At 36.7% G+C, this 20,871-nt stretch overlaps 1 protein-coding gene across 3 annotated transcripts in view; it reads right to left on the bottom strand.

The window, feature by feature from the left end:
* The window catches only part of GDA (guanine deaminase), an 80,981-nt gene that overhangs the window by 9,956 nt on the left and 50,154 nt on the right, over nt 1-20,871 (bottom strand). For all 3 annotated transcript variants that reach the window (XM_039840246.1, XM_039840401.1, XM_039840323.1), the window contains exons 5-12: nt 20,124-20,229; nt 18,622-18,649; nt 17,336-17,443; nt 14,579-14,686; nt 12,743-12,840; nt 10,346-10,413; nt 3,381-3,527; nt 91-221 (exon numbers count right to left, since the gene is read on the bottom strand). In XM_039840246.1, coding sequence (XP_039696180.1) covers nt 91-221; nt 3,381-3,527; nt 10,346-10,413; nt 12,743-12,840; nt 14,579-14,686; nt 17,336-17,443; nt 18,622-18,649; nt 20,124-20,229 — 794 coding nt within the window. The remainder of the gene's footprint in view (nt 1-90; nt 222-3,380; nt 3,528-10,345; nt 10,414-12,742; nt 12,841-14,578; nt 14,687-17,335; nt 17,444-18,621; nt 18,650-20,123; nt 20,230-20,871) is intronic.

The following is a 20,871-nucleotide window of genomic DNA, read 5'->3' as shown; positions in this document are numbered from 1 at the left end:
TCATTTTATTTTTTTTTTTTTCTTCTATAGGGAAGCTATTGTGACTACTTCATGAAATAAATGCCTTTTGATTAACTTTCTTTTACTTACCTCAGAAATATCACCAACAAAATCTCCATAAAACAGGTCAATGGGAGAGTCAGATGCTTTGGGGTTGATCAAGAGGGCATCAAATTCCTTGCCCACTTCAAAGTTTCCAATCTCTTTATCCAGCCCCAGGGCTATAGGGTGGAATAAATTAATAAACAGTCAGCACTTTAAGCCATCAGACCATGCCAATGTCCCATTTTGTAAGGACAGAATTTGCCAACATGTCACTAGAAAAAAAATAGTATGTTAATAGTGAAGCAGGAAAGTTCTCTCATTCCAATAGGTCACCAAAACTTTGACTTTCACAAAGCAGAGTAAGCATGAGGAAAGCAAAATCTGAGAATTAAAACAGTTCCCTTCATCACCATGATCATAATTCTGATGGTGTCTCTCTATTTCAGCTCTGTCAGTGTACTTCACAGTCCAGCTGGTCTATGATTTTCATTCATCCCTCTGAGAAACATGACAATTGACATAATATCTTTCTTCTTTTTCCTTCCTATTCTCCCCACCAACACTCCAAGTCCTTTTCTTGCCCTTTTTATTCTTTTTGTTCTGTGAAATAGCTGACAAGATTTTCATGGCAGTGAAAAGAACCTCGAATAAATAAAAAATAATTATCCTTTTGCACATTTGCCAATGCATGCATATCCATCATAAGTTCTTTAGTTTAAACCCTTTGAATAGAAAAAAATCACTTCTGAAAATAAAAAGATCCTCATAACTTAGAGTCCCAATCCTTTTGAAAGCAGACCTACTTCTTCGTAACCTCAAACATTTTCTGGTTTTCAGAGAATTGTGTTCTAAAATAGGGTAGAGGTCAATAATGTCTATTGATTGGATCCATCTCATAGCTAGAATTCATATTCCATAAATATTGGATGCTGAAGAAGAACATCTCTCATTTTTATGGTTTCATTTCAGAAGATGGGGATAGTTGGCTTTCCTGGTCAATGAAGGCATTGAATCTAAAGCTCCTCAAAGCCTGTAATTTAAGTAAAGTGTACACCACTGAGATACTAAATGGAAGCATGCATAAAAGGAGGGTCATCTGGAGTGCAGCATTATTTATTTATTTTTTTACATGTATTTGTTGTATTCTAACACTGTCGGGATATAGTCCAATGTGAAAATATTGGATTGCATATTTCTGTAAGATAATGTCTGATATATTATATTTCTATGTATGAATATCCAGAAGTCTTTTAACAATACTCTCAGCACTGACTTAGAAATTTGACTTGTTCTTAAAAAGTTATTTAAAGAGCAACTCTTTTATTCTCAGAAAAGATTTTTTAGCTAAAAACTTATTATAGAGAGACAGAGGGGCAAAAATAGAGATGTTAAAAGCAGTTAGGTGACTTCTAATTCTGTTGGGAAGGACCGAAGTTAATAGAAAATCACTGGAAATTCTCCTCCTTCACCGATTACACTCTACTTTCTGCCTTTGACAAAAGCATTACGAATATCAGTTTTTAATGACCGTTTTCAACATAAAATCATTGTGTGCTTAATAGTCCAGATAGCCAGCTTCATTTGGCAGAGTTTGATTATATGTATAAACTAACTGAGCTATTTGTTAGAACCTCGAGAGTTCAGGCATGAACTAACCAAAAAGATGTAATTGCTTTTGGTGAATTTATAAATTGATCTAAATTCAGATTATTGCAGAGAGGCCCACCTGGGCTGGTAAGCAACTGCAATGCATTTCAAAAAATACAGTTTTGCTGCCTTTGGAGCAAATGCTGGTTTTTAAAGGCAGTTTATGCACATCTCGAATATAAAGGCCATGGCAAGCTAGGAAGATACTACACTTTAAACACGGATCCATTCATTTCATTTCACTCAGATTCTGGTAGAGACACAAGTTAAGGAGAAGAAATTCCATAACCATGAAACCAGCGGCCCGGAAAATAGATTTGAAAGCTATATAACAAGGTAGAAATGATTTGGTAAGCACCCCATTTGGCTTGATCAGCCAAAGGATCCTGATGAAGCAACTCATAGAGTCTAGAATAATAATAAAAAACACTATTTAAATACAACTCATTTGCACGAGGAAAATAAGATGGTTGACTAAATGTTTGAACTCAGATGCACAAACAGTGGGGGTGGAGGCTGGAAGCATCACAGTTCTTAAAAGAATGGATGATTTGAAATGTGGAACTTGAAATCCTAAAACTTAGGAAAATGCAAAGAGTATGACCTCTACTTGTTTTTCTTAAAAGGATCTTTATGGCATTCATCATAGCCCAGAATACTCAAAGAAGAGTCAAGAAGTTTCTCTTCCTAGGTTACTCTTGGTAACCATCATCTTCCATTTCTAAGACTCAGGGTATCTATCACATATCGACATGTACATCCATAACTGTCTCTATAACTATGTTTTTACTCCTCACTCGCTACCCAAGTTTTCATGCTGTGTTTGCTCTCACCCATCCAGATTATACCACAATGCTAAAGTGACTGAAAGCAATACAATTGCCAATTTCTATTTTTTTCCATAAAAATACAGTTACATGTGAGAACTAGGAAAAGCTCATGAACAATATTTACATATCGATATTTACATACAGTTACATGTGAGAACTATATTATTCCATCTTTCTCCATTTAAAGAGACATGGGTAATCAGTGTACTTAAATATATAAACAAAATGCATAGTCTAAGCTGGGATTTTTACAAGAAGATATCACAGCTGAAGAGAAAGAACCTACACACTGACAACAGATTTTCTGATTTCTAATCATGGCACTCTATAGCTTGACAACTGTGTAAGCCTCCCTCAGTTACCTTATTGGTTAAAAAAAAGAGAGAAAGAAAGAAAGAAATAATAACAGTTGTTATGAGGTAAGTAACAACATATATAAAGTATATTGCATAGTGCCAACTCAGTAAGTCTTGGCTATTATTTTTACTATCATCATCATCACTATCATCATCACTCAGGCCAATAGAGAGCATGTTGCTTGACTCAATGGTAAACTGATTATTTTTAAAAATTTGTTATGGATATGACCAATGCAAATATCCATTAAAACAATATGATAATCGTGTGTTGAACATCTCTTCTGCCAAAGACAGGGATCTTGCTGAAAGAATGATGTCTATATCACATGCTTGAAAATGTGCTTGGCTTGCTAAATTTTGGGTGAATGCTATGTGAGAGGCAACAGTCATAAATATTGGATGCCTGCTGATGCCACTAACATGTACCTTCATACTGCATCCAAGGACACAGATTGGCATGGTTGTACATTGTTAGAGAGACAAATAAAATGGTTATTACCTTGGCTGCCTCCAAGAGTAGCTAGTCTGAAGACCTCTTTGAGAGTGAGACTTTTCATATTTATCTTATTAATTGAAAGGATATTGGAAACCATCACTGCTCTTCTGATTGCGTCAAGCATGGAAGATGAATAACCACCAGCCACATCTATGGTAGATAAAATAAAGCCGAAACAGTAACTTTATGAAATAAATGGCATATTAAGTATAGCAGGTTGGGTATGTTTTCGTTTGTTTTTAGTGACAAATATTCAGTCTTTAATACACTTCAGAGAAAAGATCTTATCTATAAATACAGAATAGACACACACTAACATTTAAAGGAATTCAAAATCTGCAATTATTAACAATGTACACCTGTATTAGTTTCCTAGGGCTGCTGCAACAAATTACCACAAATTTGGTGGCTTAAAACAGCAGAAATTTATTCTCTCACAGCTTTGGAGGGCAGAAGCCTTAAATCGAAGTGTTAGCAGGGCCATGACCCTTATAAAGGCCCTAGAGGAAGAATCTTTCCTTGCTTCCAGTTTCTAGTGGCTCTTGGCATTCCTTGGCTTATGGTAGTGTAACTCCAATGTCTGACTCCATCTTCTAATGGCCTTCTTCCCCTTGTGTCATTATGTGTCTCTCATTTTCTGTCTCTTACAAGACATTCATCATTGGATTGAGGGCCCACACTAATTCAGAATGATTTTCTCTTGAGATCCTTAATTATATCTGCAAAGATCTTTATTCACATTTACATGTTCCAGATAGACATCTTTTGGGAGAGAGTTGGTGAGAGGCACAAAATTCAACCCAGTACTGTATGTCCAAATGGTTAATAAAATTAAGAGAAGAAATTCTTATCTCTGACTATTCTCAAAACTTTCACAAAGATTGGTCAACCATGCCTGCCTAGTTATAAAGATAATTTAGATAACATAATATGAAATTTAAAATAAGCTCCGTTTTATGCTCTAAAAATCTGTCCTACTTCTATTCTAATTCAGATGAGAACTTTGGGAATTAAAAAGGCACTTATTTATGATAATTTTAGAGAAAGAGCTTTTAGAATGAACCGATATATTCTGTAAAATTAGTATAATAAATTAGCAATGCTGATGTAGACAGCTTTATATGTTTATTGGCATCATCTGATGAGGAATGAGATTTTTAGTGATTTAAAAAATACATTTTCTCATCATCTTTAAATTGAAATACTACCTCTGACAAGAATAAATGTAGGAGCTACCAAAAGACTATATAAAAAAATGTCAAGTGAGTTAGCATGTTTTATCAGTGGAAGAGTATAGCTAAAAAAAATACTTTATACTTCAAGGCTTCTTTCTGTCATATATATTGCAATATATATCTGTGTGTGTGTGTGTGTGTGTATGTGTGTGTGTGTGTGTGTGTGTGTATCAAAAGTAATAATAACCTACCTATTAATAATCCTAGATTGCAGTTCAATTTTATGTTCGACTGTCTTCCACATCCTTAGATAAACTTGTATAAAACTTTTTCCCCCATCTTTAATTCCCACCACCCCTCACTTCCACCCCTGACCTATGGATGTTGCCATTTCCCCTTAAGAACTGGATCTCTGAAGGCAGGGAGTCTCCTCCCACACGCTCGGGGCATGCACCCTGGGCCTGGCCCACCTGGGGTATGGTCTGTGGCTCCACCTGGGGCGCTGAACTCAGGACCTTCTGCATGTAAAGCAGACGTACTAACCACTACACTATAGAGCCACCCCCCAGTATAAACTTTTTAAGAAAAGCTTTTCTTTAACTAGAATGGTATTCTTGAGGATCATTCACTTCCCTGACAAGTTTTATTATATCTACTTAAGTTATTCGTCCATTTTAGCACCATATATTAAAACTCCATTTTACCATAGTATCAAACTAAGAAAACAAATAAGATTTGGGAATAATACACATTAAGCTTTGAGATACTTTGTCTGCTGCCTTTTCTTTATTCCTAGAACAAAGAAAATGTTAAATGTAAAAGCAGAACGAAAATGCTATCACTATATGGTATGGAAACATGTAAAGATTAAAAATATATTTCAAAATATGTGGATAAAGACTGGAAAGAAACTCACACATACAAAAAAGCAATGCTGTTATGATGGTGTGAATATGAAGATTTAAATACAGCTATAAAAACATGTTTTAGAAAATAGGACAGAAAGTAGTATTTTCCTCAATATTTCATTAAAACCATCCATGTAGAAAGAATAAGAATAGATTAGGAAACAATGCTATGCAATTTATTGAGAATGTTTGTGAGTTGTCTTATTAGATTGCTGCCTTATATGATGATTTAATCATCCTATATTCTTCTGGTTGTTACGTTACTAAAGTAACTTTCAACGAAGGAATTATACAGTGCAGATCAAAGAATAAACTCTGGACCACACAAACCATGGTATTTAGTCACAATTCTTCTCTTCTAAGAAACTTCATTGTGATTGTAACTTCCTGACCTCTGCCCTGTCAGATGAGTTCAGTGGCTTCACCTTCCCTCTGCAATACATTTAATGCAAGTAGAATCCCTACTTTATCATATAACAAGAGGTAGTGTAATGGGGTAGAAAGAGAAACAATGAACATCACATTTTACCAACCCGGTTTTAAACTGTGGATTTGGAACTTTCTTGCTTCGTTGACCTTAGTTACTTAGTACCTATGAACCTCAATTTTCTCAGAAAATAGAAATAACATCACCTGTCTCAACAGGTACTGAAAAAAAAAAATCCAATTAAGTAACATAAGAGCTGAGGAATAATTACTAAAGGGTAAAAACTGTATGAGGGAGTGGTGGAGAAAAATGAATTCATTTTCTCAGAAAATCTATTCCCAACCCTATGCCCCTCTACCATTGTGACTGGTACTATCATTTGCTTACCAGAGTCAATATAAGGGTGCTATTATTTACAAGAAGACTCTAAACAAACTACACAGGAGTAAAAACTTGAGCCAGAGGGCAATGAAAAGATAAAAGGAAATGATTTTGTACGTGTGTGTCCATTTCTTATGCATTCATTTATCGACAGTCATTTACTAAGCATCTTTTATGTGCTTGATTTATTTAAGCACTCATAAATAGAAATTATGGGCTCCATATGCACTAAGTATCTAGTGGAAGAGAAAGAAAAGACATATAAACAAATATTAACTGCAAATTGTGTTCAGTTAGTGATAGAGAAGACAGAGGTGGAAAGCCCATTTGGACAGAATAGTCAGAGAAGACTTCATTAAGGCAATGGCATTTAAACTAAGACAGTAATGAGAAGAACTCAGCCATGTAAAAAGAGGCATAAAGGGCATTCTGGGCAAAGGAATAGAATGTGGTAGAAGAGAGTGTGACTTAGAGAGAGGATTTAAAGATATCCCGTGTAAGACGGAGAGAGAGGTGGGAGATGAGGCAGGGAGGTAGATGGGTATCAAACCATGCAGAGATTTGTTGGCCTTATAAAGAGGCTTGCATATTTAAAATCTCACTGAAGGATGGTAAGCAGGTGGGGGTGAAATGGTTGGATTTTCATTGTGATTCTTCTGAAAAGAAATCTGAATTAGAAGGGCCTAAGATGAATATGAGACCAATTAGGAAGCTAGTGCAGGAGTTGAGGCAAGAAACAATGGCAGTTTGCATCAGGTGGTAGTGGCTGATATGGAAAAAAGGGATATAGTCAGAAAATATTAAAAAGTCATGAGGCTGGGCATTGTACTGGTTTAGACATGGGAGAGATGCGAAGGGGAAGAAGGTCCCAAAGACAATGCTCAAGTTTCTACTTTGAGAAATGGAATTCTCTGAAAAGGAGAGCCATTTAAGAGAACCAGGCTTAAAAGTGTTTGGGGATATAGTGACCTTTGGAGGTTCTATGAGGAAGGGCCAAAGAGGAAGGGGAAACTAAGCAATTGAGTATGCAGGTTTGGAATTCAAACAGGAGTCTGAGCTGGATATGATCTGAGTCATCTGCATACATGTGATTGTGTAAAGCCATGGTTATGAATGATGTCTCCTAAGAAGAGTGTAAAATATACAGTAAAAAGAGGAGAGATCCTAGGACTGAGCCTTGAGGAAAGCTTTTAAATGGCCAGGGAAAGGAGAGAGGACCTTCAGAGAAGATAAAGAAAGGCTGGCAAAAAAAAAAAAGGAAGGGACATGGGAATAAGTGTAGTTTCACTGAATCTAAGATAAGACTGTTTAGACAAAGGAGAGAGTAGTCAACCATGGCAAATATTGCTCAGAAGTCCATTATAATAAGGATAGAATGGTGTCCTTTGCAGTTGGCAGCAAAACAGATCACAGTGACAATAGCCCAGAGGAGAAAGGACAAGGATATTTACCATGGAGGGTGGGGCAAGAAGCCAGCCCGAAGTGGGTGGAGGAATGGAAGAGTGCCTAGAAAGTGGTAGCAGTGTGGGTCGTAGTGAAGAAGTTTTACTATGAAGGGAAGAAGAAAGGCGGGGCAGGAACCCAAGAGGGTTTTTTTTTTTAAGCGACCAGAAGATACTAGAGAATATTTGTGTGTTTGTAGGAATAATCCAGTAGGGAGGAGATAATGAGAATGCAGGAGAGTTAGTATCCCAAGTAATTAATTTATTGAGATACTGGAAGAAGGAAAGAATACAGAACATACCTCAGGGTATTTTAAGTTTTGCCTTAAATTGGAAGACGGATTGGGGGGTGGGGTTATTATGAATAAAGCTAGTATAAACATTCTTGCACAACTCTTTTTGCGAACATATGTGTTCATGTCTCTAGGGCAAATACTCCAAAATGGAATTACTGGGTCAGATATAGATGTATATTTAACTTTATAAGAAACTTCCAAACGGTTCTCCAAAATGGTTGTATCATTTTCCCTCCCTTCAGTTGTGTGAGAGACTACACGCTGCTTCTTTTTTTTTTTTTTCTGTTTCCTTCTTACATTTGAAAAATTTCCTTTTCCATCACAACTGTGATCTTTTCATAGTACCATGTCTTCTTGTATTCCAAGGATGATGATAGTTTTCTGAAATTCTCTTCTGGATCCTGAAGTAGATCATTTTCAGAGATATGCTCATTTTTTTATTCTTTTTGTTACTGCTTTCCTTGTTTTGCAATATTTTCATTAAGCTTCATGTGGGTTTCCCCTATCTAACATTTGAGCAAGTCTTGATCTGCCTATACTTGTTATAGATATGGTGAATGAACAGCTCTTGAACCTACCCTCTTTCCATAATATTAGGTTAAATAATCTTCTAAAGTCTAAGAATGAAGGACACGTTGATATACAAAGGTCATGTTTAAGAAATAGTGGAGTATAGGGTAGCTACTGCAAGAAAGTATGTAAAATTCAACATTGTTCTTCAACTTAATAAACGAATACATTGTATTTAACCAAACATTTGCTCAATACACCAATGTTGTTCTTTTTCTTTTAAGCCTATATTTATTGATTAGTACAATGTGCCAAGTGTGTTCTTTTTCTTTTAAGCCTATATTTATTGATTAGTACAATATCACATGGTTTTTTATTTAAGCCTCAAAATAAGCTTATAAGAAGATATTATAATTTTTATTGTTAATAGAAATTAGGAAATGAAGCCTAATTTGTTCAATGTCGTATAGCTAATAAGTGACAGTTAAAGCTTTATCTAAGTTTTTTTAAGCCATAGCTATACAACCTAAAGTCAAGAACTAGAAGCCATGTGATGAATTTAAATCATAGAGACCAAACTCCTAGAAAATTTGAAAGCAATACCTACCTGGTTTAGACATGAGAGAGAGGCAACCAGACATTTTTTCATGTCTGCTAACTTTTTTACTAATTGACTATAGTGTGTAACAAAAACTCTTAGCCATTTTTTTTTTCTTATCCATTAAAACTTTTCTGTGAAGGTAAAATAACCAGTTTCCTGCCTTAACACCTGTGACCATATCTAGGTATTACATAATCTCAATGATTCAAGGCTTACATTAGAATTTTTTAAAATCTTTTAATTCCTTTGATTCATGTAAAATGTGGGAAAACTTCTAAATTACTCTACCTATTTAAAAATATTAATAAATCTTTTTGTATTATAGTGTATCTTATCAATGAATTGCTTCATATAAAATTAACTGTGACGAGTTATTACAGAAAATGATGAAAATCACTATCAACATGCAAACATCTCAATGCTCTTAAATATCAGGAAGACAGATACATCAAGTACAGAAAATATAAGTCCTTGTGACTCACACCATTATTATTATTACTTTTTAGATCATTCACACACAATAATAAAAGCAGGCTCACAGTGGATATACCTAGACATTTGGGACTGATGCACACTTTCAAAGGGAGTAGCACTGCACACACACAGGAAAAACAATTAAAATGTACTGTGAAAAAAAAAAAAGAGATACATCACTAATTCATTAGCCACTAACAGTGTCCTTCAGCCTAGCAAATATCAGACTGCTCATGGGAATGGAATCTCATTTTGTTAAACACTGTTTAAAAGCAAGGCAAGTTCTTAACATAACTCAGAGTTCTCAATGCTGGCATAAGTTGAATTTGTGTTCACCATGGCAAGGTCAAATAATTTTCTTTTGACAGTATTTGTGATGACACAGTTATCAAAAACTAAAAACATACAATCTATTGAAGCCTAGCCAGCAGGACAAAACAAAAGAGAACAAAAAAATCAAGGACTTTTAAAAAAGAGTCTCTAAAACACTTTAGAAGGACTTATCCTTTGGAGCCTAGTCTCTGAACAGTAAACACCGATAATAGCTTTTGGGAGGTTAGTGACATCAAAACGTCGTCCTTTGCATACATCTTCTTACTGCTTACAACCTCACTATTTTATTAGCCCAAGATCTTACTGCCAAATAATAAAATTAATTTTTCTTAACATAGAACTGCAACCTGAAAATGAGTTGCATAGAAAGTTATGCACCTATCAGCCACTTTGTCGTGGCTCTAAATGGCAAACCACTGACCTGTTCCCAACCCTATCTTCACTTCATGTTCCAGGACTTCCAGCACATTGAGAAAGCCGCTGCTCAGCCTGTTGAGAGAGGAGATGGTCAGAACAAGGAGACCTGTGTGGTTCCAATAAGAGAAGGACACGAACAATAATGATGGTGACATCACTGAAAATGGTATTTCCCATCACATCATTTCTAACACTGCCACAAACATATAGTCAAATCAGACCATCTGAGTCCTGGTGTAAAAATGGATCATAAAGGAGCTTTAATCCTTGGGGCTGAGGTTAATCTCAAGAGGGTACAAAGAAGCAAGAGCGAGAAGGGAAAGCAGAGGATTATTTGCAAGGAAAAATGAACGAAGAAATTAAATCTTGCAATTAGTCCAAAAGTCTTATTGGTCTTTAATATTTTTTTAACTAACCCATCCTTATATGTTAGGAAATAGAAATTATAAAGCACTGCCTTTCTATCTGGAATAATTTGTTACCTTAAGTGAGTAGCAACTTGCAAGATCAAAAAGGAGTATTACTGAAAATGGGGGTGCAGACTGGTAAGTCAGGGCCTGACAGTTCAAATGCAGCCGCTAAGGACAGCAGCAACTAGGCAAGATGGTTCCTGAGCTGAATTCTGGACCTTGTTACCCTGAGCTTAATAGATGTGCCATCTTTCTAAAGAAACAGAACTAAAGTGATCCTTAGAAGTCTGAGAAGATGCAAAGTTCAAAGTGGTCTGCTCAAAGATGCACATAATTATAATTTTCAAAGCTCCAACATACATGCAATAAATCTCTCAAAGCTGGTGAAGAAAAAATAGCAGTGACCATTTAAACCGAAATGTATTCATAAAGAAATTTAACTTCAAACCTCAATTTGCAAAACTGCATCATGTTTTAATTTAGATGTTGTGTAACTAACCGAAAGGATGTCATATCCTTCCCCTATCTGGCCGCTAGACCATAATTATGGTCACTAAGCTGTTCATAGGCAAGATTTCCTGCCATGTGTGACCACTCTATGTCTGAAAACTAGAAGCCCCTGGAACCTCTCAAAACACTCCCAAAAGAAATCACTGCAGCTCTTGTGCCTTTCTCATACTGCCACTGGCATCACTTTTTCATTTGCAAAGTCCCTAGACTTCGAACTCCCAGCACCTCCAACACTTTGCCAGGGCTCTTTTCAGCTGCTAGAGCCTGCTCTGCCCTTATGTGGGGAAGGTCAGAACCTCTGGGGAATCAATGCCTCTTCACCCCCACTCAGCAGTCCTCCATCAATAACTGATTGGTGTTTGGGTATAACTATCCCAGCTCCTTCCACCCTTGGGCAGGATGGCTCTGAAGTCGGCTTCATACACTGGCTCCCTGAGTTTTCCAGGATTAAACTCCAGGAGCCCACAGTGGTAACTCAGTTAATGATGTGCTCTTTAAAGACTTCCTTCCCTTCTAGATCTTACTCCCAAAAAGGCATTTCTTGAGATCACCTTCCAAATAAACTACTTGTACGCAAATCCTCGTTTTATGGTCTGCTTGTACAAACACTCAAAACAAGAGAACACAAGTAACCCTCAAAAAAACCTAAAATCTAGCAGAAGTTAAATAAATTTTTTGAATGAATATATGAATGATCCATCCCAATCTGCCTCTAGAGAGAAGAGTTCTGTTCTGGGTCGATTGGCACCAGAAATGCGAGCTCCTTCCTGTCTCTGATCTTGGAGCATGATTCTTAATCTAGAATCCATGGATTAGCATCATGAGGTCTATGAATTCTCTGAAATTAGGTGCAGCATTTTTATACCTATGAGTTTATTTCTGAAGATACAAGCCATAACTTTTATTTGACTCACTTATGGATATATAACCTTTCAAAACGTTAAGAACCAGTTATATATAAAGCTTCTTTGCATTCTGGTACAACGGGACAAAGACCCTCCCGTGGGAACTAGAATGCAGTGTGACATAATACTGTAGGGTGTTGGCTTCTAGTGGCACTGTATCATTTCTACTAGTTTGTGTGTTTTTAGTAGTTTGCACAACACAAAGTAATGAAAAGTAAGCACCCTCTCTGTGAAACACCTGGCTGGTGTATGTGCCCTATCAGTCCTTAGCTGTAAATTTTGAATGCTATTGGTTTTGAACTCTTCCTATTGTATTTCCAATTCTGTTTTGTGCAAACGCAGAAATTTTAAGAGATGTAGTGCTCTTCAAATGCATACTCTGCAAAAATGTCTCGTTAAGTGCTTTCTCTCTCTCCCCACTTCAGCACAGGTACACATTTGTCTGTCTAGTTCCTATCCCAAGCAAACATAAATATAGAAAGAGACACTGGAGAAATGACTGAGAAAACAAAGGCATTTGGCTGTTAATTTGCAACCCAATATTCATGATCTATCAATCAATTATTGCCCACTTACGATAAGTTAGAATTAGGACAATGTGAGATCGATGCTCCTCGTTCCCTGAACACATCTAGTTCTTCTGCAGAAAGGTAGCAGCCATGTGCCATCACTGTCTGGAGAAAAGAGAGTTCTACATGGAGTTTACCACTTAAAAATGCTTAAGCTAGTCCCAACTCACAACAAGACATTATAGGTACAGATAGAAGTTGTGACTTGTCTGTTACCATCTCACAAGAACATTTATGATTACCTGTCTATATAAATCACTCTGTACAAGCCACATCTCAAAAAGGCCCTTAAAAACATTGGATTACAAAAGTCTCAGCAAATTTGTGGATCTCATCTTTTTTTTTAATCTATAAAATAAGGAGGGTTGGTCCAGGTGGTCTCCAGCATAGGATATCTACCCAGTTTGAAGATATTATGGTTCCTGCATCGTCACTTTAGAAAATAACCAAGTAATTTTCTTTTCTAAGTCTAGTGAACAACTGGTGAGATTGTGCTTATTTCTAGTCTAATCAGAACTTTCTAGAAGTAACCTTCCTTTCTCAGTACATGAAAGCTATGGGAATGATTTTGGAAAGAATCGTTCTTTATTTCTGCTCCAGTTAGATATAGATACCAATGGTCTAGACACATATAACCAAACACATGTTAGTTATTTCATCACCAATATTTACATTTTCATACAAATTAGAAAATGTAATATCTTATAAGCATGAATTCAGAAGGTAAAATTGATCCAAGAAGGCAGGCACTGCACATAAAAGACATTTCTCTTTTTAATCTTGCTAATATTTGTAGGTTTTCATGAATAAGACTTTACTCTTTCAAATTCTTTTTCTCTCTGTACAAAACCTGAATCTAAATAGCTTTCTCCTTTGGGAGGCATGGTTCAATGGCCACAAAATTATTATTAAAATATAATTTTCCTAACCTCTATGCAAATAAAATTAATATGCAAATTGAAGGTTAATTTATTAATCATATGGAAATATATGTAATGGAGGATGAAGATTAAAGTGTGACATTTACAAGATTTATGCAGAATATTAACCTTTCAAGTTAGTCATATTCACATCTCCATCGACATAGTCCCTAAGAAGTTATTTGCTGCAATAGTTAAACTCTCTATGCAGTTTGTATATTTTATTGAAGGCCAAGGCCAAATGGTATATTGTTCTATTAAGGTCTCTCCTCACTCATATTAATTTTAATTAATTTAAAATTGTTTAATTATGAATTAATACACACTCATATTTTTAAAAAAGCAATTTCAGTGTTTAGTAATAAAAAGGAAAAAGTCTTTCTTTTATCTCCTTCAGCAAGAATCACTTTTAACATTCAGTGTGTGTCATCCAAATTTTTTCTAAGCAAGCATGTACCCAGATATATACATGTACATCGGACAATATTGTACATTCTTCCTTGTAAGCATGTATGCCTCATTTTTTGTGAATGTTAGATAAAATTCTAATTATGTATGTTCTATAATTAAAGATCCCCTACAATAGGCACTTTTTAATTTTCCTATATAATTAACATTCCTATTCATATTCTTTACAGAATAAATCCTTAGAAACCATCTGATAACTCAAAAGAATGCACATTTACATTCAAATAGATACTAACGAAATATCCTGGATCAAGTGACATTCCCACTCTCAATGAAGCCCTTAGATTTATTTACTGGGATGAAACTTTGGGCACGTTTGTAAGTATGTACACACACACACACATAAGCACACTCGGAACTTTATTCTATTTGGGAAGTGCACCTGTCATAGAAGACTGAAGATTACTACTGAGATTTACAAATTTACATAGATTATGTCATAATATGCAATTTACCTTATTTGTCAGAAGATTGTTTTTATCATACACATCTGTATAGTTTTTATAACCAGGGTGTAAGTTTTTCACAGCTTCAATTTCATCAAGATTTTCACTTATATGGCTCTACAAGAAAAGAAACAATATTTAAAATTTTTAATGTAAAATATCATTAAAAGTTATACTTCCTTCCCCAAAATGATATGAATGGTTTCTACTTGCCTATGTGAGAGACCACATAGAAAGACAATGAAGATTATTCATGTATTTTATTTAAAACAATTATGTCATATATATAACATAACATATGTGACAAAGAAACTATTAATATGCAGTTACACAAACATGTAATGTTTTAATCCATGTAATGTTTTTCCAACAGAGTCTTTTCAAATTTCAAACTATAGCAGAACAAACAAAAATAAAAAGCATTCTTTAAAAAGAGTTAATAGCCTTGCTATTTGTGGCCACCTACCTCTTCTGGTGTTGGCTGTTTAAGAAGAGTTCGGTGGCTATCAAAAAGACAGACAGCTTAGTTCACTCATTAAAAAAAAAAAAAAAAAACTGGAATTTAAATAAAGAGAATTTTTGCCCAAGTTCTGACCTTATGTATCTAAGGCAAGTCAGTTCTTTCTTTTGGGGCTCCTTTTGCTCAAACTAAAAATGTTGAGCTAGATGAGTGATTTTTAAGATTCTTTTAGCTTTGGATATGTTATTCTGATAAAAATTCATACAAATTCAATATGTAAAAGGCATAAACAAGTTGCCTTTCAGGACAAAGCAGTGTTGGGACTCTGGGACCCTGTCCCCATTCTGTCCCATTTTGGGGCTTCCAGAATGAGTTCTTCTGCAGAAAACAGTTTGACAATAACTAAGCTAGACAACCCTGCAGTCACCAAGAAAGAGCCCATAAGAAACCACATGCAAGCAAAGTAAGGGAGGCCTGGCTTCCACATCAACCTTTCTCCAGGGCACCACAAAACCTGAGAAGGCATAAATTGTTTTCAAGACATGACACTTAAGTGTAACTATACCAAAACCTAGCCTAAGACAAAAATAATTTCAGACTAACTGGTGGTAAATATATGTTATGGGAAATAATTCATGAGCAAGTTACCACTTCCAAGAATGGCAGTGCCATTCTCCTCTCTCCATGAAGTAGAGTATGCATAAATAGAAGGAAAAAATAGTGGTGTTCTAAAACCAGAATGCCCCATCTATAGGATGAGCTTTACCCCTTGCCTTGAGGGAATCCCAGACCACTGAAGAAACACATGGGCATCAGAAGAGAAGAAAAGAAAACCAGATGATATGTGTCATTTTGATAAATGTGAGTGAATACACATACACACAGACATACACCCCCAGCAAGGATATATTTGATTTTGTTGTGTGTTGATGGGGTTCAGGACACACGACCCCGAAATATGGCATCTTGGCATATTGAATTATGTCATATTAAACTGAAGGAGTTTGAGAAAATGGCAGGACCAGGAAGGTCACTCTGACCTTCCCCTATAACTTCTCCCCTGAAACAGGTCATGAAACACACATGTGAGAGGTGCCTGCCCCTACCCAGAGGAAAGGAGCATCCTTCTTTCTGAAGACAAAGGGAGCCAAGAAGAATCTGAACAAACAGGTCTTGCTAAGTTTCAGTTACTATGCTTACCTCACACTCCTTAACCTATTATATTCCCCCGTGACTGTGCACTCTTCATCAAACCCAGCAAAAGATACTCAAGTTTAACTGTTTCTCTGGGTTTTCATTTCCTTATGAAGGCTCCTGTGTCATGTAAAACTTACATTAAATATATTTGCATGCTCTTCTGCTGTTAATCTATATTTGTCTAAATAGTTTTCAGACCCAGGCAGGGACATAAGGTCAAGGAAAACTTTTTCCTCCCCTATGATTGTGTGGGATTGAATCAAAAATTAAATATCACAGACTGCAAAAAAAAAAAAAGAAAAGAAAAAGAAAAAGAAAGAAAGAAAAAGAAAAGAAAAAAAAGAAAAGAAAAAGAAAAAGAAAAAAAGAAAGAAAAAAGAAAATGGAGAAAGATGAGAATAGTTAATGAGCTCCAAAAGATAAATCTTAAAAAAAAAAAAAAAAGCCTCCACCCTGTGAATGCCCTTCCCCTGACTTGCCCTTTGCTCTAAGATAATCAGCTCTTGAGAAGAAAAATTTTAGCGTAGTATGCAGTAAAGCTTGTGTGGGGGAAGGGAAGCTCTCAACTCCCAATTTTAATCCAGCTGGAAGCTTTAAAATGTGTTTTATCCCTAAATTGCAACTGCTTAATGACAAAGTAAGATACGATTTTCTTGTTCCTGACTTAAATTAAGAAACTTGGAACAAAAGGGCTTTTAGATGCATTTTGTAAGGTAGAAATTAGGGTCATATTGCTTTTCAAATAATAGGTGGTTCCTTCAAAAGTGAAGAACTAGAATGCTGAGAAAACATCAAATAAAAGAGTAGTAGGAAAGAAATGCGTTAAATGTATCCTACAGAGAATAGGTAACCAGTTTGTCATTGATCTCGCTTGATTACTTATGATGTCCTCATTTCTCCAAGCTTGATCAGAGACAACTGAGAAGAACAAGAACTTCAGCTTTTTTACCTGAAAAATTAAAGAACTGGATTTACGTGACATCTGTAATGACCCTCCCTGTCCCATGATGCAATATCTTTAGGACATCTGGGTAGATTACTGTCAGAATTTGGGGAATGAGAAGTCTTGCAGGTCTGGACAGATGCACAAACAGGAAAAAAATACCCACCTGAATATGCAAATCATGGATCTTGGCGATGTTTCCAAGTTCACCCATCAAAGTCTCAGAGCAGGAAAGTGAAAAACGCGGGGTCACGATGGGCTTCACTCTAGAATACTGGAAATAATCAAAAAGAGTTGATAAGGAAACTATAGATATCATGAGTATACAGCACACCCCAAAATGCATATTAAACAAGATGGTTTTATGTCTTCATCTTTGGAGACAGTCCCCCTTCCTAGGAGTGGGTAGAAGTGCTGGGTTTCATGGAAACAACTCATGGCTGAAGACAAAGGAGAGTGTAGTGTATTCTGTAACACCAAGTTGAATGGAAGATCTTGTCCCAAATGTTAACCATCCCCAGCTCCACATCTACATGAAGGCTTGGATGAGGTCTACACTAGGCTGGCCTTTATGAAGAGAATGGAGAGGCCAAAGAGAACTTTTAAAGGAGAGTGATGAGGAGACTAAAACTGCGGTGGTGACTTTCTAGATCTTGGGGAGGTATGCTGGTCATGGCCTCCTTGAGAGCTGTTTAGTTGAAGAACAGCCTTAGATGTCACCTGAGATGAGAGGCCAAGCAGGAAAGAAGAACTCATAGAGGGGTGGTAAGGATAAGGATCCACAAAGCTCCACTTAGTTCTCCCAAGATTAGATTAAAAGGAATTCTGAGGTTTCCTATGGTTTCCAATCAGACCATCACAAGATGGTAACGGAAGAGGCTTGTCAATCTAATGGAGCCACAAACCAGCCTGCTGGGGATAGAGACAAGAAACAGCACTGACTCCATAGATTCACCACCCCCAGGACCTGCAAAGGAAGATGCCTGATTGAGGGCCTGCAGGCCATGTGACATGCACATATATATGGACCAAGGCAGCCTGTGGCAGGGGCATCAGGGCTGGATACCACCTGTGTTTCAGACCAGATCAGGGAGTACAAGAGGCCAGTGCCAAAGGTAACATAGCCAACAAACCATGACTTAATTTCCAGTTGCCACCAATCTATCCATAACCATGAAGCCTTCCCCACCTCCCCAGAGACCAGTACTATAAAATTAGAAGGTCCCAGAGGAGAGGAGTGGGAAAAGTACTCAGAAAGCAAAAAATGCCTGACCTCAGCAAGCTGAATTGATGGGTCCACTGTGAAAACAATTTAAGGTTCTAAGAAAACACTTCTGCATGCATAGAATAAGCCAAATGCCCACTGATTAATTTCTGCCAAACAACCTAATAACAAATCCTTTGACTGAGGCAAAGGCAATCTCAAAACAAGTGTGGGAGAAGTTTACTTACATTCCTTTGGAGCATTTCTGACACAAATCTGAAATAAAGCAACAAATGAGAAATTAGAAAATTTAGGTATTTTCAAATAATTTTTTTAAAAGGATGAAAACATGATTCTTCCACGTCCTATTTTCCATACAAACATTTCTAACACTGCACATGTTTCACCACCACTAATTAAAGATTAACAAGTAGTAATTACTCTGCTTTCTCGTTTGCAGCCAGAGAAATGGAATGCAACATCACAGAGAAATGCAGTTGTATCATTTAACATGAGCTGGGCTGTTCACCAGTATTCAGTACTCAAGCCGGTTTTACCAGCTTAACCTCTGTTTGGGGGAATACTGCATGCAATAAGCTATGCTCCAGGGAAATTAGAGTCCTGGAGTCCTAGGCACCCGGAGGTATGTAGAAGCCATGGGGCTATCTACTCCTAATTTCCCTAAAGTGGAAGCTACTTGCTCACACAAGATCATAATTTATTTCCAAGGGCAGCGTCCTACTGGGCCCAGATGTTGGAATAAGGCAGAAGGAAGAGGCCAGAGGTGGCTGTGAAATGAGTGGTGGGGCGGGGGTGGGAGGGGTGATCTTAACCAATTCCACCTGCAGGGGTAGTGGTAGCCTTATAACCTGTGAAATGGCTAATTCTGCCTTGGCTGGAAATATTTACTAGCTATAGCTTCCTGCCTTCTGGTATTCTTTTGTTTCAGAATAAAATGTGAATTAAGGTTTACTATGACCACAAATACAAATTCATAGAAAAGTTGAGCAGACAGCCAATGCCAAGGGGAAGGTGCATGTTTCTTTCTCTCTGGGAGAGACGTAGCAACCTCTAAGCCACACTTTTCAGAGGACATGCTTAAGGTAAAGGAGACAAAAGAAAAATTGGACTTCTAAAATTTGTATCAGGGTCTGTTTGGTCCTGGGGAAGATTAAAACGTAAAGAAATTTCTTCTATGTACATCTGTTGGAGTTGAGTGCCATATAACATAATTCCTTGTCAAATTCTCAAGGCACCATGAAAAAGTCATTAAGAAATATAGAAAAAGCACTTATAGAATCAATACCAATGGGATCAGAATATCCCAATGTAAGATAAAAACTTCAAACTCATGTTGTTTAAGAGTCAACTGTAATTGAATGGGCCAGCCACACAGATTTAAAGCAAGTCTGATCTATGGGAGAAGCCCAGATCTATAATAAAGGAGGGAGACAAGGTAAATGATTTATTTCAAAAAAAAAAAAAATCCATCATTTTACAAAGAGGTTTACCCTACAACTCTTATAACAAGTTCCCAGAAGTTTTAAAATATAATTTGATATACAAAAATAGTATCCACATGCAATGGGTTTTTTTTAGGACCAGACAGATAACTTTCATAAAGTTGGGCAAACCCACACAATGACATATGTGCATATCCCGCCTGGTTCCGAGAGGTTTCCTCCCTCCATCTCCAACTCCATCACTGCAGCAGAGGGACCGCCCACGAGACAAGCCAAGACAAACCTACCTCTCTGTTTCCTTGACGGATTCCTCGGTGGTTTCCTTGTATTCGGGAACGGTGTCATTTAAATCCATGCAGACTTTGCCCACAAATGCCCGCTGACCAAATTTATCTGTGAGGCACACACATAAAGAATTTAAAGTCATGTTTCTTTGCCATACAGTAGCTTTCCTAGGCCTTTTAAAAACATGTTTAAATTAAAATCAGTATGAAAATATAAGTGAGAATGTTAAAGATTACCATCATCACACCATTTAAGAACAATAATAGCAAAACCTCACTAAGTTCCCTAAGTAGTAAATATTCTTCCATCTCTCACTCCAACCACCATCTCGCCCACCCCCACGCCCAGGCTGGCCAGGTAATAATTGGGTGTTTTTCACTTATTACTCAGCTTAGACAATTTGTCTATATTTTTACCCAAGTCATGATTATCCCTGTTCCCATGTTTTTGCGTGAAAAGAAAGGGGACAGCCTCAGACCCTAGGGAAACACTCTGCTAGACCTTGACATATCTACATCTTTTTTCTTCTTTCTTCCTTCCCTTTTTTTCCCACTGCTCACAATCTCCTTCCTATCTCCTGCCCTGCCACTCTCCAGTGAATTGAACTCTACTCTATATTCTTTGTCTGATCTATAGAAGAAGTAGCAAGGCCTAGTAATAATAAAATGGGCACTGAAGTTCAACAGATTTGTTTGGATTTGACTCCTGATCCTTTCGATTACTTCCAGATGGTGGATATTATGTTTAAGG

Source organism: Pteropus medius, unplaced genomic scaffold (assembly GCF_902729225.1).
Source record: "Pteropus medius unplaced genomic scaffold, Ma_sr-lr_union100, whole genome shotgun sequence".
NCBI classification, from domain to species: Eukaryota; Metazoa; Chordata; class Mammalia; order Chiroptera; family Pteropodidae; genus Pteropus; species Pteropus medius.
This window is presented reverse-complemented; position numbering and strand designations above follow the sequence as displayed.